We start from the raw sequence: 19,915 nt of genomic DNA, 5'->3' as shown, positions 1-19,915 counted from the left end.
TCTCAGAGCAACACAGTAGTAAGTCCATTTATTATAAAAAAAAAAAAAAAATAAGCGGTTAGGAAATAAAGGTGCACTGGGAGTGGTGGTGCAGGCCTTTAATACCAGCACTCGGGAGGCAGAGGCGGGCAGATCGCTGTGAGTTCGAGGCCGGCCTGGTCTACAAAGTGAGTCCAGGACAGCCAAGGCTACACAGAGAAACCTTGTCTCAAAAAAGAAAAAGTACTTTCACTTTTGAAAATAAGTGTTTTTGCAAGGTAATGGTACTGGATGCATCTATGTGGCTCTGCTGTGTCTGGGAAGGCTCTAGTGTACTATGTAACTGTAGTGCAGCACAGATCAGTCAGGGAGAGAGCTCACTACACAACAGGGTGTAGCTTCCGCCCTAGAGAGAGGACACGCTGCACCTATCAGTGACCCTGCCCATCTGTGGACCCTAGATCCCAGCAGAATGCAACACACTGAGTTGAGGACTGAGTCTGAGGATACCAATCCCTTAGAGCAGCTGTGCTGGTCACTGGCCACACGGACATGGTGGCTCTGCCTCACTGGCAGCACTCAGACAAGTGCCTGAGGAATACCTCGCCTTGCTCATCAGCGAAACACCGCAGGCAATGAGGGCACTGAAGGTCACCCTGACCTCTCTGGGCTGTGCAGACATGCCCACCCTCTGCAGAAGGTTCCATTTGTTGGGACCGAGAACCAGGCCTCCAGCCACCAGGTGCCACATGCTCCAGTGCATCCATCTCTAAGTACTTGGCAGTTTTGCTCCCTGTATGAATCCGACAGGGTCCTGGATCCTGGGAATCCTGCAGAGAAGGCAAAGGTCAGTTTACATGAGCTGTGCTGGATGTCACAAAGCCTCTAACAACTTGAGACACGCTATCTCAAAGTAGAACTTATATCCTTCCCACCTGCCTTGCTTCTTGCTGTATCAACACCTCAATTCCATCAGACATCAGCTCTCAGTCCACATACCGCAAGAGTACAGAGCAAAACTTTAGAATCAAGGAATTTACTTGGCTCTCTGGAGTTTCTAAAAGCTTAAATTGGCCCGGCACTTGGGAGGCAGAGGTAGGCGGATCACTGTGAGTTTGAGGCCAGCCTGGTCTAAAAAGTGAGTCCAGGGCAGCCAAGGCTACACAGAGAAACCCTGTCTCAAAAAAACAAAACAAAATAAAACAGCTTAAATTGAAAAACCTCATTCCTCAAATCCTATGATTCTTGCTGTCTTGACCAAGGTGCTGAGTGAACAACTGAATTAGTCCTACAGGTACTTGGTTATATCGTGAAAGAACAGGTCTGTGTGGCCTCTCCTCCCCATCCATTAAGTGGAAGCCCTGATTGCAGCCCTCAGCCTTAGGCTGTTCACTCAAGGAAGGGACCCTGAGGCCGTGCCCCACAACCATCAGAGCGAGAGAAGCAGAGATGGGGGTGGGGTGGGCATCAGGACGTTAACCAGCCAACAGGCAAACTAGGTCCCACTGTCCCTAAATGTGACTTTACTGCCTCAGAGACCTACAGTGGCAGCCATGAATGTACCCTTGCCACAGTCTGCAACATGTGCTCTAAACAAGTGCCACAAAGCACTATGGGCAGAGGTGCCCATCGCTACATGTACGGGAGGCCTTAACTCCAGCACCTACCTACTCTTGCTGCTTTTACTTGACATCTGAATTTGGATTTTTCTCCGAGGGACAATGTCTTATCACTCATACTTCAACACCACTGTCATGTGGTTGTCCCCATAGGCAGAGCAACTATGGGGGCTTGAGAAGCCACAACTAATGCAGAGGACCTGGCTTGGCAAGCCTAGAACTGGTGAGGTCACTCCTGGCACATCACTGAAAGGGTGCTTGAGGCCATCATAACTGCACAATAAGTGACCTTGCAATCTAAAAGCACAGTCATGTTAGAAAAATGTCCCCATTCCTGCCCATGATTTTTCGTTTTTTTTTTAAAGATTATTATTTATTTTATATATATGAGTGCTTTATCTGAATGTAGGCCTGCACACCAGAACAGGGCACCAGATCACATTATAGATGGTTGTGAGCCACCATGTGGATGCTGGGAATTGAACTCAGGATCTCTGGAAGTGCAGCTAGTGCTCTTAACCTCTGAGCCATCTCTCCAAGCCTCATTCCTGCCCATGTTACATGCTGTAAGATTCTATCCTATGCCTTCTGTCCTAGGACTTCATGGGAATAGCCTCCTCTATGGCCTTCTCGCCCTGCACAAACCTGGTCTAGAATGGGATGGGGAAACATACACACTGCATTACATGATGTCAAAAGGACTGACTGCTGGAGCTAAGCAAGGGTTCGGAGGAGGGTCCTCTGCGACTGTGGAAGCCCTCTGGCACCCCCCTCCCCTTTGGCCTATGGACTTAGGGAAGGCCACAGGTTTCCACCAAAATCCTCCATTCATTAGGAGAACTGGTACTTGTGTCCAGCCCCCTGATATAAATTTAGCTCAAGGGAGGGGAAGAAAGGAATCCACCAGGACGCTCCTGTGCCCCTGGTGCACAGGCTGATGAGGTCCAGCAGCTGCTCAGAACAGAACAGTGTGGGTCACCTTCACAGATACCTTGTTCCTCTCACATTTTATTGGGAAGGAACGTTTCAAAGTCAGTTCTGCCTTCTCAGCCTGTTGATTTCCAGAGGTGCCTCTACCATGTCAGGAGAGTAAATTCACTGAGGTGAGTCTGGGGTTCATCCAAGGACAGAAGATGTACCTATACTAAGTGGCTAAAGTAACAAACCTTTCCTGGAAAATTGCAGATGTGAGTCTATCCAGGTGGACAATATACAACAGCACTAAAGCCAGAGGTGGCAACAGGCTATCCGAAGGACCTCATGCGTCCTGCCTCTGCAACATAGTAACAAGGGTCTCTATTTGAGAACAAGGGCAGACACAGAATCTCCAATAAAGCACCGGAGGCCTGGGGTATGCTTGTGTTGTATAGCAACAATGAGCAAAGAAACAGGAAAGGCCCTGAGGACAAGCTAGCCTTTACCAACAGGGGCCACCATGTGGTCCCCATAGCTAAATACAGTACCACAGAGGGGCTTTCTTTCTCTTTCTTTCTGTTTATTCGAGACAAGGTTTCTCTGTGTAGCCTTGACTGTCCTGGACTTGCTTTTGTAGATCAGGCTTGGCCTTGAACTCACAGAGATCTGCCTGCCTCTGCCTCTCAAGTGCTGCCATTAATGGTGTGCGCCACCACACCAAGCCACAAAGCGGTTTTCTATGGCCACACCCTAGGCCCAGGAGGGATTACTCTGCTCATACATGGGAAGGGCCCGTCACTAACAGTATTGTCAGCCAACAAATCTTTGTAGAAAAAGAGGCTCAAAACTAATTTAACAAGAAACAAACAAAATAAAACAAAACAAAAAATCAAAACTATATCTAAAGGGAGAAATTCTTTGGTGCTCATACCTGTCTCTGGGATGCTTGGTACATCAAGGACATGATCTTTTCCTCTAGCTCTTGAATCCTACTATGAGCTCGTTCCCGATCTGCCCTTTCTGACTTGAAGTCATCCTTGTAAGCAAGAATCTGAGAAAGACAGAATACACATTTCCATTCAAGGAAGGAGAAAATCCTTACCTGGCTTCTCCCACTTCTCTATGACTATCCCACCCAGTGCCACCAAAAGTGTCCCAAGGCTATGGCCATTGCCTGTGGAGTGTAAACATCCTTTTCAGTGCTACGCAGAGGGCACCTGCTGCTCTAGCATCTGCACTCGCTCCAGCGCAGTGTCCCGGGCCATCGTCACAGCTGTCAGCTCCTGTTTTGCTTCTGCACAATCATTTATTTTCTCCTCCAGCTGTCGGTTAAGCCGGGAAATCTCCTTCTTCATCAGCTCAGGCTCAAGAGGGACCTGCCGCCTCTTTAGCTGGGCGTGTAACCCCTTCACATACTCATCCCTACTGGCATCATAACGCTGCCACTTGGCATTGAGGTCTTCCACCTGAAAAGATAGAGCCAAGAGACTTTTGCTCAAACCAACATAGATCTGTGGTTACCAGCAATAATTTACCAAGTACGGTTTTCCTAAGGAAAAACTGCCTCCCTTTCCTTTTTGTATAGAGTTCTAAGCTTACCAGGAACCCTGATACATTAAAGTAACAGCCACACTAACAGTCATTTTCTGTTTTGTTTTGTTGAAACATGGTTTCTCCATATAGCCCTGACTGACCTGGAACTCTGTCTGTAGACCAGACTGGCTTTGCACTCACAGAGATCTGCCTGCTAAGTGCTGGGATTAAACGTGTGTGCTACCACCACCTGGCCATATTAATGGTCTTAAACAGATATGAACTCAGTGCAATTTCCCTGCCTTAAAAACTACTTCCTAGCTGGGTATGGTAGTGCACGCCTTTAATCCCTTGGAGGCAGAGGCAGGTGGATCTCTGTGAGTTCAAGGCTAGCCTGGTCTACAGAGTGACTTCCAGGATAGCCAGGGCTATTACACATAGAAACTATGACTCACACACACACACACACACACACACACACACACACACACACACACACACACACACAGAGAGACTACTTCCCAGAGACAGAGTGAGAAAAAGAAAACCCAAAACTACTGGGTGCAGTGGCACAGACAGTCAAGTACTTTCTGAGCAAGCATCAAGACCTGTAAAAGTTGGGTATGATGCATGCGGCTGTAATCCCATTGCTGGGGATGGGGGGACAGGCAGATCCCTGGAACTCACTGCCAGACAACCTAACCAAAGCTATATGTTCCAGATTCAGCAGAGACCCTGCTGCAAGAAATAAGGTGGGGCACAATTGCCTAATGGCGTCTTGCAGCCTCCTCATGCAAGCACAAGCACATATACAACACACGCACTCTGAACTACTTCCTGGTGGTAATTCTTGTGCCTCCTTTATTGACTAGTCAACTCTGGGAAGACAGAGAAAGCCAGGACCTATACGTTCTCTGTGGCAGAAAGGTCAGGTCTCTGGAGACTGTGTGTACCAAGTTAAAACAGCGGAGGGGGGCATTAGCTAAAGACAAAGCCTTCGTTGGCCATTTGTCAGGGTTGGTGTTTCCCTTCAAGGGTGTTAGATACTCACGTGAGTCACCTTCTGTTTTAATAGTCTGTTTTCTTCCTGTAACTTCTCAATGACACTCTGGCCAGAAGCATCCCCTCTTGTGCACTCCAGCTACATAAGGAAGAGACAAAGAGAAGCCATGTCACTGTGTGTGTGTCACATGTAGCAAAGGAGAGGAAGCTGCAACCAGGGGCTGAGGTCACAGACTGTAACTGCAGCTGCACCGTAGGAGGCAGTGACTGTTCACTCGATGGAGAAGCAAAACAGATAGAAAAAATAAAAAAAGAAACTGGACTTTTCAAGTCCAGCTCCTCCTAGACAGGAACATAATTTCACACTCTAACAGAGACATACCACCCTCAGCACCCAGGAGCTTTCCAGGTCCCTGGTGTGGGCCTGGCCACAGATCCATCTGACTTCTGCAGAGTCACCAAGACAGAAATCCTGCCTATCGACAAGTGAGCTAATCTAGATGAAGCAACCGAACTTGTGCTTCACACAAGGTCAGGATCAGGGGCATTCAACCACAGAAGTCACATCCCAAACTAACCCCCAACAGCAGCTGTAAAGTCTCATAAACTTTTCTGGAGTATACTGAGTACCCCAGAAATCCCAGGCATTCAGCAATACAGAGGGACTGCCAATCACTGACATTAGTTTTAAGAATTCCCCTTGAATGACAGGAAGTGCATGTCCTAACCCAGTCTGCTGGGAAACCCCAGATGACTCAGCCAAGTCCAAGGCAGAGAAGTGATACTGACTTAAGAGCCTGTGTGCCATAAGCCAGCACCCACCTGCCAGCTACTGAGGCTACTTTGAGATCTTCAAAGGGAATGTTACAGTGATACAAACTTGGACAAGAGCACCCATCACCTCTTATACAAAAACGTATACAACCATGCTGGAGAGATGGCTCAGAGGTTAAGAGCACTGGCTGCTCTTCCAAAGGTCCTGAGTTCAATTCCCAGCAACCACATGGTGGCTTACAACCATCTATAATGAGATCTGGTGTGCAGATCTCTTCTGGAGTGCAGGTGTACATGCAGGCAGAACATTGTATACATAATAAATCTTAAAAAAAAATTAAAAGCCTATACAACCATGTTCCTTCTAGGGAGATCTTTTTGTGAAATCCAACTGAGTTGGATGGTTCTCAATTGAGTTTCTCTACACTTTCGAGATGCTGCTGGTGGCCATGTGTCCCCTTTCCTCCGAACACACATACACACAGTCTCACAAACACTGCTGCAGCCTCAGAGAACTGCCTAGGAAGAGTGTGAGCAAGAGGCGCTGTGGCTCAGGTGGGGGGGTGGGGGCAGGGGTGCAGTGCACACTCGATGCAGAGTCAGCCTGGCCCAGTGTTGTGGTTGGAATTGGAAACGTCCCCCACGGGCTCATGGATTGAAAGCTTGCTCTGCTGCTGTTTGTAGAGGAAATAGAAAATTTAGGGGATGTAGCATAGCAGTCTGAAGATGATGCCTGGCCCCTAGTCCCAGTGTCTCATTGCCTGTCTGTCTCTGCCCTTCTCTGCCTCCCCCGCCACCTTCCTGTGTGCCCCTATGTGAGGACCCTCAGTCACTGGCTCGCATTACCTTGACCTAGGCTATGCCATGCCTACCATGATAGACCAGAACTCTCCCTGAAGCTGTTCTGTTGCTATTGTAGTCATAGTAACACAAAAGTCACAGATACACCCACTGGTAACTGAGGCCCTATGTGCCTGTTTTCCTGTCAGCTCTACACAGATCAGCACCGCCTGCCAGCAGGAAACAAGGTACCATGCCCGGTGCCTGGCCTATATTGAGTCCTGGTCCCCTCAGTCATGTGCTATTCCTGTCCAGGAGCCCTCTGGTGTGCAAGATGCATCTCTCCCCATGACTTATGGATGTCCTATGCCAAAAGCTTGGCCATGCTCCCCTCCTCAACCAGGCCTCACACAGACAGAGCTGTAACCCAATGTCCTGACCCGGAGGCACAGAGGGCTCTTCTTAGGTCCCTACTGCAACCTGGCCCTTCTGGCTTCTGGCCCCTCTGTCACCCCATTCTGCTGTCCACCTCTCCTAGCGACACAGCTCATCGTTTGGAGGCATGAAGATGTACTATGTACGATAATGAAGACCCAACAGCCCTGAGGCCGGCCCCACGGCAGCCTAGCTTATGGCAGGCCATGTCACGGGGAACAGGAGGCTCTTTATGAGGCTTTTGGCTGGATCAGGGTTACCACTCAGATGCGCGGAGCCTGTAAAAGGCTGCCACTCATGGATCTTCCAGCAGCGGCACCTAGACCTACCTCAGTTTGCTTGTTTGTCAAATACACGTGTGACAGGACTTCCTGGGGACAGTCCTTCTATCCCCAGCTCTTCCTAAGCTCAGTGTAGAAAAGACTGAAGTGCCTTCTCCTAGCCCACATACAGGATCAGCTACGGGCAATGCTGGGACTCGGGGAGACAGGCTACATGTCATGTGACCCATCAGATCTCTCCTGATAAGCAAGCTTATTCTCCTCACTGAGAAGAGCGTAGGTTCTGCAGCCCCAAGACCTCAGTGATCGCTCCGGAGTCCTAGAGAATGGCAGGCCACGCCTCTTGACACCAGAACCGTCACTTGATTTAGCTGCACTCCTTACCTCATCAGGGCTTTTCTCCCCAATGTCTCCCCGGGCGTGCTGTCGTTCATCCAGGCATTTGGCCAGGTGTTGGCACATGTGGGCGGTGGCAGCCAATGTCCTGCGCAGTTGGTGGGACTCATCAGCCAAGGAGCGGCACAGGATGTCGCTGGCAGCCCTGGCTTGTTCCTTCTCTACCACGCTTCTCCGCAGCAGGACGACCTCCTTCTCTCGCTCATGCTGAGGCTGGCTCATCAGCTGCTGCATCTCCCTCTCTTTCTCTTCTAGTCGCTCAGTAAGTCTTTCAACTTCCTAAGCAAAAAGTAAATGCAAGGTGCAGTTTAGGTGGCACGTTAGTATACTCCCAGCAGTGGGGAGGCTGAGGCAGGAGGATCAGGAATCTGAAGCCAGCTAGGGAGGCCCCATCTAAAAAAACGCAAAGGCAAGTTCAGTAGCTGTGAAAAGTAAAGCACAGCTTCATTAAATGAAACGATGTCAAAATCAAAGGTTCAAACCCAGGCATGCTAGGACATACCACACCTGTAACCCCAGCACCTAGGGAACGGAGGCAGGAGTACAAGAAGTCCAAGGAATCCCCCAACTATATAGCAACTTCGAGGCAAGTCTGGGCTATGTGAGGAAAAATTTTAAATTAAAAAATTAAAAATAAAGCAAATGTGATTAAAAAAAAAAAAAAAGAGCCGGGCGTGGTGGCGCACGCCTTTAATCCCAGCACTCAGGAGGCAAAGGCAGGTGGATCACTGTGACTTCAAGGCCAGCCTAGTCTACAAAGTGAGTCCAGGACAGTCAAGGCTACACAGAGAAACACTGTCTCGGAGTCGGAGGGGGGGGGGACCTGGCAAGGACGGTGTATCACTACATAACACTCTGGCTTTCGAGATAATAGTATAGTTAATGGAGTTTTTCATCTTATAATTTTTTTCTGTTTTGTTTTTTTGAGACAGGGTTTCTCTGTGTAGCCTTGGCTGTGCTGGACTCACTTTGCAGACCAGGCTGGCATTGAACTCACCGCGATCCACCTGCCTCTGCCTCCCGAGTGCTGGGATTAAAGGCGTGTGCCACCATGCCTGGCTTAATATTTTCAATCTTCATTTAAAATTAGTCTTAGCCAGGTATGGTGGTGCATCCATCCCTCCCTTCCTTCATGTATTTATTTTTGGTTTTTCAAGACAGGGTTTCTCTGTGTAGCCCTGGATGTCCTGGACTGTTTTTGTAGACCAGGGAGGCCTCGAACCACAGAGATCCTCCTTCCTCTGCCTCCCTGAGAGCTCAAATTACAGTGTGCGCCACTATGCCCAGTAGTACACACCTTTAATCCCAGCACTCGAGGAGGCAGGGGCAGGCGGATCTTTGTGAGTCTGAGGCCAGCCTGGTTTGCACAGAATGAGTTCCAACCATCCAGGGCTACATAGTGAGATGCTGTTTCAAAAATAATAATAATAATAATAATTACTGGGAGGCGAAGACAGGCTGATCTCTGAATTTGAGGCCAGGCCAACCTGGTCTACAGAGTGAGTTTCAGGAAGCCAGGAGCCATGGCCACAAAGAGAAACCCTGTGGTTGAAATAACAAAGTAAAGTTACTTAACAGAAATAGCAAGTATTTGCAGATATCATTCATTCAAGTGAGGTCATACTGAATTAGGACTATCCCTGATGTCCATTTTAGACAGAGGTACTTAAGAGAGAAGGTCATGTGAAGACAAAGACCTTGTAGATGTAGCACCTACAAGCCAAAGAACACCAAAGACTGGCAGCCACTACCAGAGGTTGGCAGAGGTAAAGGACCTTCCCCCAAAACCTTCAGAGACAGCAGAGACACCTTGATCTGGTGCTTCGAACCTTTAGAAATGAGAAAATACATTTCTGCTTCTTTAAGTTCACCATTTGTAGGTTTCTAGGACCCTCTGGAGCCTTCTATTTCCCTGTTCTCCCATATTTCTCTCACCTAGAGTCCCAAAAGGATGTCCTCACATCTATCCCAATCTCCTGGTAAGTGGAAACTTTCATGGGACATGCCCCCTTGGGCTAGTGCCCAATTATAAGCGACTATATACCATTTGAGTCTTTCTGCTTCTTGGTTAACTCATTCATTATGATCATTTCTAGTCCCATCCATTTGTCCACAAATTTCAGCATTTCCTTGTATTTAATAGCTGAGTAGTATTCCATAGTGTAAATGTACCACAGTGTCTTTATCCATTCTTCTACTGAGGGACACTTACACTGTTTCCAGGTTCTGGCTATTATGAAATAAGGCCGCTATGACCATGGTTGAGAATATGTCCTTGTTGTGTACTGGAGCATCATCTGGGTATATTTGTGATGGATGGATCTGGGCTCAGAGGTTCTGCTCAAACTATTGCACTAACCAAGGACAATTCATGCAGTAAACATCAAACCCCTACTCAGATCTAGCCAATGGACAGGACATTCTCCACAGTTGAGTGGAGAGCAGAGACTGACTCTGACATGAACTTTGATACCCCATATTTGACCATGTTCCCTTGGTGGGGAGGCCTGGTGGCACTCAGAGGAAGGATAAGCAGGCTACCAAGATGAGACTTGATAGCCTATAATCATCATATAGTGGGGGACCTCCTCGGTCACAGACATAGAGGAGGGGAATAGGGTGAAAGTGGGAGGGAGGGAGAAACATGAGGATACCAGGGATGTAATCTGAATAAATTAATTAAATAAAAAAAGAAAAGCAAAAAAAAAATTCACCATTTGTGGTACTTTGTTTAGAAAACTACTATAGCCTGAAATCCTAATTACTACTTAAAAAAAAAAAAAGACTGAATGTGGCAGCCCATGTCTGTAATCCTAGCACTTGGAAAGCTGAGGCAGAAAAACTGCCAAGAATTTGAGTCAGCCTGCCCTACCTAATGAGTTCTAGGCCAGCTGAAAATAATTATTATTTTGGTTTTGGACACTGGGTCTCTTTGTAACTTAGGCTAAGCTCAAACTCATGGCAGTCCTCCTGCCTCAGGATGTGCTGAGACTACAGGTCCTTACGTGCAATTTGGTTTTACTTTGTTTTAAGACTTTTTCTGAGCAGAGTATAGTGGCACAGGCCTGTAATCCCAGCACTGGAGAGGCAGAGGCAGGATCTCTGAGTTTGAGGCTAGCCTGGTCTACAAAGTGAGTCCAGGATAGCCAAGACTTCACAGAGAAACCCTGTCTAGAAAAACAAAAACAAACAAACAAACAAAAAAAAAACTTCTGGAGAGCTAGGTGGTGGTGGCACACACCTTTGATCCCAACACTTGGGAGACAGAGGCAAACAGATCTCTTAAGTTCAAGGCCAGTCTTGCCTATAGAGTGAGTTCCAGGACAGCCAGGGCTACATAGAGAAACCCTATCTTGGAAGAAAAAGGGAGGAAAAGGGCTTTTTGGGGGGCTGGAGAGATGACTCAGCTGTTAAGAGCACTGAATGATCTTCCAGAGAATCCTGGTTCAATTCCCAACACCCACATGGCGACACGCCATCGTCTGTAACTCCAGTTCCAGGGACTCTGACATCCTCTTCTAGCCTCCGAAAGCCACCAGACATGCACGTAGTGCACAGACATCCATGCAGACAAAACACCCATACATATAAAGACTTTCTCTAGCTGGCCGAGACTGGCTTGAATCCCTTAGCTCAAGCTTAGCATACTGAGGGATAGGACCGACCTGCACACACCACCAGCCTGGCCAAAATGACCATAGTTTGGTTTTTTGTTTGTTTTGTCTTGTTTTTCAAGACAGGGCTTCTCTGTTTAGCCTTGGCTGTCCCGGACTCCCTTTGTAGACCAGGCTGGCCTCGAACTCACAGCGATCCACCTGCCTCTGCCTCCCGAGTGCTGGGATTAAAGACTGCGCCACCACTGCCTGGCCAAATGACCATTTTTAATGACCTGGCCTTACATTTGTGCTTTACCATATGTAAAGAATCTTCACATGTAAACAGTACATGATGAGATGACTTAGCCTCAATCAATCCGCCCTACAAAGAAGAAACTAATTCCCAAAAGCCAGGGATACAACTAAGCCTCTCCTAGCAGGAGACGATGGGAGGACACAGTCTCTAACATCCCTACACCTTGTCACCATGATAAATGAGACACTGACCATGCTATAAAGACACACTTGAATTATTACTGTCTTTATAACTTTATTTACTACTATGTCACATGTATGTGTGTATGATGTATGCAAGTTTACATGTGGTGTGGCGCACATATAGAAATCAGAGGACACTTTCAGGAGTTAGTGCTTTCCCTCTACCCTGGCTGTGCACAGAGACCAGCAGGCTTGCACAGAGAACACTGCTGCCCACTGAGCCATCTTGCCAGCCCCTGGATTTTATTAAATATAAAAACATTAGCCAGGTGGTGGTGGCGCACGCCTTTAATCCCAGCACTTGGGAGGCAGAGGCAAGCGGATTGCTGTGAGTTCGAAGCCAGCCTGGTCTACAAAGTGAGTCCAGGATAGTTAAGGCTACACAGAGAAACCTTGTCTTGAAAAACAAACAAAAAACAAAAACCCAAAGCATGTGTACTATTTGGAATTTTTTGTTTATGATTGTTTTGAGACAAAGTCGTTCACTCTAGACCAATGGTTCTCAACCTTCCTAAGGCTGTGACACTTTAATACAGTGCCTCATGCTGTGGTGACCCCCAGCCATAAAATTATTCTTGTTGCTACTTCATAACTGTAACTTTTCTACAGTTATGAATCATAATGTAAATGTTTTAGGAGAAAGAGGTTTGCCAAAAGGGTCATGACAGGTTGAGGACCCCTGCTCTATATAGTATAGCAAAACAGGAAGAGAGCAGTTGGAAGGAGAGGATTCTGATTCCAGGGTCAGGCAGGGTCTGTGAAGACAACAGGATGAAGTCGTGCAGTCACAGGCCACGTGGTGACTAGCACCACTAACCCAGAAAACCTCATCTGGAAGAAGTCTGCAAAGTCATCAGCCCTCAAGTTGCAGATGAGGTAAGGCGTCATGAGGACAAGTCTATGGCCTCATCCAGACACACTGGCTACTGTCAAAGGTGAACTTGTCAGTTCCTCCACATCCCCAGACTCCAGGATTCCCACCCTGTTAGACCTGCCTGACCTAGAACGCCTAGAGATCCACCTGCCTCTGCCTTTCCAGTGCTGGCATAAAAGGCGTGCACTTTAATGTCCAGCTGCTTCTGTGGTTTTAATCCCGCCTTGTTGCTTCAGTGAACAAGGGGTCCTCTGGGAGGTGATGGAGGTGATACAACTTCTGTTCTTCCCTCATCCGTGATTGAAACACACCCATCATGAAACTTACCAATGGGTTAAAAAAAAAAAACAAACACTCACTTTCATGGATAATGAATCATTAAAATGCTCCTTAAGAATTAAAAATTACGGGGGGCTGGAGAGATGGCTCTGGAGTTAAGAGCGCATGCTGCTCATACAGAAGACTGGGGTTCAGTTCCCAGCATCCACATCAGATGGCTCACAGCCACCCGCCACCTGCAACTCCAGTTCCGTGGAACCCGATGGCCTCTTCTGGACTCCATGGGCACCAAATAACCATACGGGTCACATACATGCACGCAGACATCACACATACACAAAATGAAGTAATTTAAATAAAATGTTAAAATATTTTTTAAAAATTCAAAATTTACACTTTCCTACTTGTATGTACACTCCTTTGGCCAACTTGGGAACCTGAAAAGGCCATTACCAGATGTGGCCCCTTGACCTTGTACCACATAAACATTTTCTAGTCCTACCGGCCCTCTTCAAATCACCTTCAACATGTGCTGTTCACAATTTTGTATCCACACACACACACACACACACAAAAAAAAGTCATTAATATCTTGCTTCTTTGGGTGTATCGTGTTATTTGATATTGTCTTGCATATAGCTCAGGCTGGTCTCAAATTCAGCTCCTTCTGCCTCAGGATAGCAAGTGTTGAGTTAAATGTGTGTGCCACCACACTAGCTCGGAACCAGCAATATTCTTAGTTGTTATAGAATTTGAAACAACTTCATAGTTGTTTATGTTCAAGTACATCCCACTGGCACATTTGAACCACTCAAGGTGCAGTTTTTATATATGGTCTATGTTCAAGGGCACATCTGGAGTCTTCAAAAAGTTTTCTGTGGAGGAAAGTGGATCTCTGTGAGTTCGAAGCCAGCCTGGTCTATAAAGTGAGTTCAGAACAGCCAGGGCTAAACAGAGAAACAAAAACAAAAAAAAGTTTTCTGTCATTGTATATAATGGAAAGGTAGCCCAGGAAAACCAAATCTTGGACTAAGTAGAGAAATCCCAGATATCACTAGGGGAAAAAATTCTTTTTCATTGTATCTGAACTGCTAACAGTATACACAGTTTGCACAGCTGTGTGGTTTTCTTTGCCGTTAACATCTTATGAAGATACCCTGCAATAACTCCCTTTGAAGAGTTTATTCTGGCTTTGACTTACATTGGATTTTTTTTTTTTGACAAAGCCTTACTATGTAGTCCAAGCTAACCCTAAGATTATAATCCTCCTGCCTCAGCCTCCTGAGTAGCTGGAACTATAGGCATACTGTGCTACTGGATTTCTTCTGGATCAAAACCCAGGCAACAATTACAGAAGCCCTGTGCTGTGTGATGTGCCTAATGCTGTGAGCTGTGAGCATCTGGGGTCGCTTGGCCCTGGTCATTTGCTTGTGATGTTTCCCCCCACCCACCCACCCCCCCGTGCTGTTTTTGCTTCTGAGAAGTCTAAAGCATGCCCTCCCCACCCCATGTCCAGAAATCTAAATTTGCACACAATCTTGTTTAATTAGTCGCCTATTGTCACAATATATTTTACTACATATGGAAATAATGATGTTAACCTTTTTTCTTTTCTTTTGTTTTTTTGTTTTTTGTTTTTTTCGAGACAGGGTTTCTCTGTGTAGCCTTTGCTATACTGGGCTTGCTTTGTAGACCAGGGTGTCCTAAACTTACGGAAATGCACTTGCCTCTGCCTCCCTGAGTGCTGGGAGTAAAGGCATGCGCCACCACTGCCCAGCATCTGTGAGCCTCTTGATACTGTGAACCAATCGGGGTCCTCTGCAAGGGCAATACATACTTTTTTTTTTTTTGAGACAGGGTTTCCCAGCTGTCCTTGAACTCAGATCCGCCTGCCTCTGCCTCCCGCGTGCTGAGACTAAAGGCGTGCGCACAGTCATCGTTCTAGCCCACATTATTTGTTTTCAAAATTAAGGCCAGCTGCAGTTATTCTCCTTTCGTTGCAGGTGAAGAACAGATCATTTAAAACATGTCAATGTGCATTCACCAGTAGAATTTAATGACAGTAAGAGGTAAGAAAAAGATAATAAAAAAAGCTGGGCGGTGATGGCGCACGCCTTTAATCCCAGCCCTCGGGAGGCAGAGGCAGGCGGATCGCTGTGAGTTCGAGGCCAGCCTGGTCTACAAAGTTAGTCCAGGACAGCCAAGGCTACACAGAGGAACCCTGTCTCAAAAAACAAAAACAAAAACAAGATAATAAAAAAATTAAGTGAGCCAAGCGTGGTGGTGCACGCCTTTAATCCCAGCACTCGGGAGGCAGAGGCAGGCGGATCGCTGTGAGTTCAAGGCCAGCCTGGTCTACAGAGCGAGTCCAGGACAGCCAAGGCTACACAGAGAAACCCTGTCTCAAAAGACAAAAAAAAAAAAAAAAAAAAAAAAAAAATTAAGTGATACCGTATTTACACTAATTCGACAAGCACACAATTTCTTTGTCACTTGCTAAAATTGTGCTTAGACATCTTTGTGTGTGTGACGTTAGTTACCCCAGAGCTTGAATGAGAATGGCCTCCAAAGGCCACAGATACAAATGCTTGGCTCCCAGCGGGTGGAACTGTTTGGAGAGGAGAGGTGCAGCAGGCACTGGGGAGGGGGTGCAGCAGGCACTGGGGAGGGGGTGCAGCAGGCACTGGGGAGGGGGTGCCCCTATCCCCCATCTCTTCCTCTGCCTCTCGCCTGTGGACCAGACGGAAGCTCTCAGCTACTGCTCAGCAGCACCGTACCTGCCTGCTGCCTTTCTCCTCACATGAAGGCCACGGATTCCCCCTCTGAAACTGTAAAAGTAAGCCCCTAGTTGAACACTTTCTTTTATAACTTGCCTTGGTCATGGTGTCTCTTCACAGCAATAGAAAAATAACTAACAGTTACTAGTGTGTAGTCATAGAATGTAGTACATTAATAATCATTAAGTTATATTAGCTACATTAGCCTTATCCTGTGCATACCTCTGCAAACCACATAACCAAAGAAGCTACATCATAGAAAGAAAAAAAAAAAACCAGCACTGAAATGAAATTTAACAGGGTAATTTTTAACAAGGTAATTTTTTAACAGGGTAATTTTTGACACATATTTCTACTATTACATTTAGTCAATTTGTCTTGGCAGGCTGGGGAGCCATACAATAGTCTTGTAATATTTAAAGTCAACAAAAATTTCCTAAATAAAATCGCAAATAATTCTGAAAATCCCCGAACAAAACCTATTATGCCAGAAGACCAGTAATTCTGGGACCGCAGACTGGTTCTGTCCGGAACCTCTACAGAGATACAGATAAGTCCCAGTTGGTGTGTGTGTGGATAACGTCTGCACTGAACACCAGCGGCCACCAGACGGCAAGTGTAGTTCTGTTCTGATTATGGGGAGCTTCCTTACTCTAACTGTTCCCACTGACTGATATTCTACTGACAAATTCTGGGGTTCCTTCAGATTGCCTTTCCCTACTCATCTGTGGCTCCTGATGTCCACAATGCTGACAATACAGACCTGGTGAGCCCTACATTTCCCTTCTGCTCTGGTATTTTACAACCCTCCTTCCAGAAAGAGGGAGCATTAGAGTAGGGAGACACCTGGTTGCTGTTGGTACTTTAAATGATGCAGATAGAAAACAATAACAGGGCTGGAGAGATGGCTCAGCGGATAAGAGCACAGTCTGCTCTTCCAGAGGTCCTGAGTTCAATTCCCTGAAACCACATGGCGGCTCACAACCATCTATAATGGGATCTAATGCCCTTTTCTGTCATTCAGGCATACGTGCAAATAGAGTACTCACATAAATACATAAATAAATAGATATTTAAAAGTTTAAGAAAACAATGCCAACATAATATAAAGTAGAACTTTCTAGTAAGCATGAAATCAACAAGAGCAAGTACACATGTCTTTGCAAAGAAATAACAGGTGAGAGAAATGCAAAAAGCATGTAGGATTATTTTATTCTTTCCTTATTTTTCAGATATTCTGAATTTTACCATCAGAAAGAAAAAAAGTACTCTTTTTTTTTCCCTCTAAAACCTTGTGCCTGGCCTGGTGGCAAAGGCCTATAATACCATCTACCTGGGGGACTTAGGCAGAGGGATCCAAAGTCAAGGTCTGCCTGGGACTCACAGTGAGTTCAAGGTCAGTTTGGGCAACTTAGTGAGACCAGGTCTCAAAGTAAAAAGTAAAAAGAGAACTGGAGCTACGTGCAGCTCAATGGTAGAGTACTTGCCTAGAATATGTAGGCTCGAGGTTCAATCCCTAGTACACAGGGGGTGGGGAGGGGAAAAAAACAAAGAAAAAAAGAAACCCAGCTGCAGGGGTGATCTTGGAAACAAACATTATCTTTTTAACAACTACTCTCCTCTCAGGCTTACTTTCTTTCCTGGGAAAACCAGGATAGCCATGGATCAAATGCCTGTATCCATCCAAAGGTAGGAATAACTGCTACAGGAAAGTATTATTGCTCTAGTTTCAATTTTGTGTGCTTATGGTATCTCACAGAGACCAACCACCACCAAGTGACAAGGAGGACCAAATAAGAGTGTGCACATTATCAAACACTGGCAGGCTCTTCCCATTTAATAGTAAAATTCCACCAACCCAAAAGGTGGGTCCTCTCAGAGCGCCATCCTTTAGAACCCTATGCATCTCTCAGGTCCCTCCCTGGCACCCCACACAAGGTTCAGGAAGCCACATTCTCCAGAAGACTTCCCCAACACAGAACACACAGACACATTACTAGCCAAGACCTGCACTGCACTGTCATAACATACACACACACACACACTGGAAGCTACACACATCTCCCAGAAAGCAATGCCTGTCAATATGTCCTTGAGACTCTCTAGGGCTGGTGCCTCCCCCATGCCCTTTAGAGCTTCTAGTGTCTCTCAGAACCATGCACCCACAGAACCCTGAACACCATTTCTCCTCAGAACTCCATCTTCTTCAAACTTGGTGCCTCACTCTTGTGGTTTCAATAAGAATGGCCCTCATAGGCTCATATATTTGCATGTTTAGTCATCAGGGAGTTAGCCCTATTTGAGAAGGATTAGGATGTGTAGCCTTGTTGGAGGAACTGTGTCACTGGGGGTGAGCTTTGAGGTTTCAAAAGCCCACACCAGGCCAGTATCTCTCTCTGCCTGTGGCTCAGGATGTTGCTCTCAGCTACTTCTCCAGCAGCAAGCTGCCATACTCCCCACCATGAGGATAATGGACTTGACCCTTTGACACTGTAAGCAAGGCCCCAATTAAATACTTCTTAAAATTGGAGTTGCCTTGGTCATGGTGTGTCTTCAAAGCATAGAGCAGTGATTAAAACAGCTATACACAGCTGGGCAGTGGTGGCGGCGCACACCTTTAATCCCAGGACTGGGGAGGCAGAGACAAGTGGATCTCTGTGAGTTCGAGGCCAGCCTGGTCTACAAAGAGTCCAGAACAGCCAGGGCTAACACAGAGAAACCTTGTCTGGAAAAACCAAAAATAAAACCAAACAAACAAATCAGCTACACAGTCCTTTAGGATCTAGACCACAGATTTGACAAGCTAACTACCAACAAAACCATGTGTCCAAGACTAACTCAGAATAAAACACCCCACAGATCCCTACACTCTCCAGAGCCCCTCAAGTTCCTCAGAACTTAACAGTTACGTTTTCCACAGCAGCACCCCTCAAAGTCAAGACACACCCAGGAGCTCAGCCCCAAATTTACCTCTATTACACGTCCCTCAGAATTGTTCATAACCTGAGTAGGACCCTCAGGACTTAGTACTAGTCAAAAGTCCACACCTCTAACACCCTGATGCTCACCAGAACCTCCTGCCCCAGAAACGCCTGCATACCCCTGCATTACATGCCTCGGCCCCTGAGCTCCCCAGACTCTGGCCCTTCAGACTGCAACCCTTCAGGATTCCCTGCGCCTCAGATGCCCGCGCCCTTCAGACCCTGTGAGCCTCAGGACCCCGCGCTCCTTAGGACCCACTTGCCTCAGGATCTCGTGCCCCTCATAACCCAACTCCCTTCAGACCCCAGCGCGCCCCTTAGACCACCACGCTCGGGACCTCGCGCTCTTCAGCCCCTCACCACACGCCTCACACCCTCGCGCCCCTCAGGGCCCCGCGCCATCCCCAGGCCGCCTTGGGCAGCAGCGCCTGCCTGCCCCGCACCTGACGCAGCTGGGTCTCGGTGGCTCCTTCCTCCTGCCGCCGCAGCTGCTCACGGAAGCGTTCCACCTGATCCAGAAGCGCGTCCACAAGCGACGGCGCTGTGTCCCCTTCCAGAGCCGCTAGACGGGTGCGGAGGCTCGCGATAAGGGCGTCGCGCGCGGCCAGCTGATCCCGAAGGCGCTGCAGCTGCTGGCCGGCCTCGTGGTACAGGCCACAGAGCGCGGCGGCCGTGCGCGGGGCCCCGTCCTCTCTACTAGACCTTGAGTCCCCAGACGACATGGCGGTGGGTCTTCTTGGGGACCTGGGGGCCTCCAACTTCTCCGGGAGCGACGACCGGCCTTCCCGGAACTTTTTCCCCCGCTGCCCTACTCCCAGGAGCCTAGTCAGCCTCCACCCACAGCTGGCTCCGCCTCCCCCACAGCCGGGAGTCTGGCTCCGCCCCCTCCACTCAGCGGTCTTGACGCACAGGCTTCATTACAGAGGCCGTCTGCCCACAGCTCATGACCGCGGCCCTATTCCCTGCGACTCAGGAGTTTTCCCGGAGTCAGATCCGGTCTGCGGCCAGTTCCTTAGGGTTAGGTATCTTTTGGTATAGCTGCTGAAGAAAAGCAAACAAATCAAAGGGCTTCAAACATATGACTTGGGAGTGTGGTCAGGTTTCATTGGCTGGGCTCCTTCCTCTTCAGATGCTTGGCTTGTGTTTGCCCGCATAGGGACACTAAGCTCAGACAGCTCTTCCAATCCAGAGTGCAT

At 47.5% G+C, this 19,915-nt stretch overlaps 1 protein-coding gene across 1 annotated transcript; it reads right to left on the bottom strand.

Moving 5' to 3' along the window:
- Window positions 1–19,571, bottom strand: TNIP2 (TNFAIP3 interacting protein 2). Its single transcript, XM_084797814.1, has 6 exons — window positions 19,163–19,571; window positions 7,703–7,993; window positions 5,098–5,187; window positions 3,731–3,979; window positions 3,445–3,564; window positions 1–809 (listed from the first exon to the last, which is right to left on the bottom strand). Exons 1-6 carry the CDS (start codon window positions 19,439–19,441, stop codon window positions 546–548), a joined length of 1,293 nt encoding a protein of 430 aa, XP_084653940.1. The 5' UTR covers window positions 19,442–19,571; the 3' UTR covers window positions 1–545.
- Window positions 19,572–19,915: the final 344 nt, after the last annotated feature.

Source organism: Acomys minous (genome assembly GCF_964271855.1).
Source record: "Acomys minous genome assembly, chromosome: 10".
Taxonomy (NCBI): Eukaryota; Metazoa; Chordata; class Mammalia; order Rodentia; family Muridae; genus Acomys; species Acomys minous.
The sequence above is the reverse complement of the archived record's forward strand: the minus strand, read 5'-3'. Positions and strand labels throughout refer to the sequence as shown.

Coding starts and splice junctions, on each gene's coding strand:
- TNIP2 (XM_084797814.1), bottom strand. CDS start 19,441: ATGTCGTCTGGGGACTCAAGGTCTAGTAGAGAGGACGGGGCCCCGCGC. Junction 7,994..19,162: donor CCGAGACCCAGCTGCGTCAG/GTGCGGGGCAGG, acceptor CTTTTTGCTTAG/GAAGTTGAAAGACTTACTGA. Junction 3,980..5,097: donor TAAAACAGAAGGTGACTCAC/GTGAGTATCTAA, acceptor CTATCTTTTCAG/GTGGAAGACCTCAATGCCAA.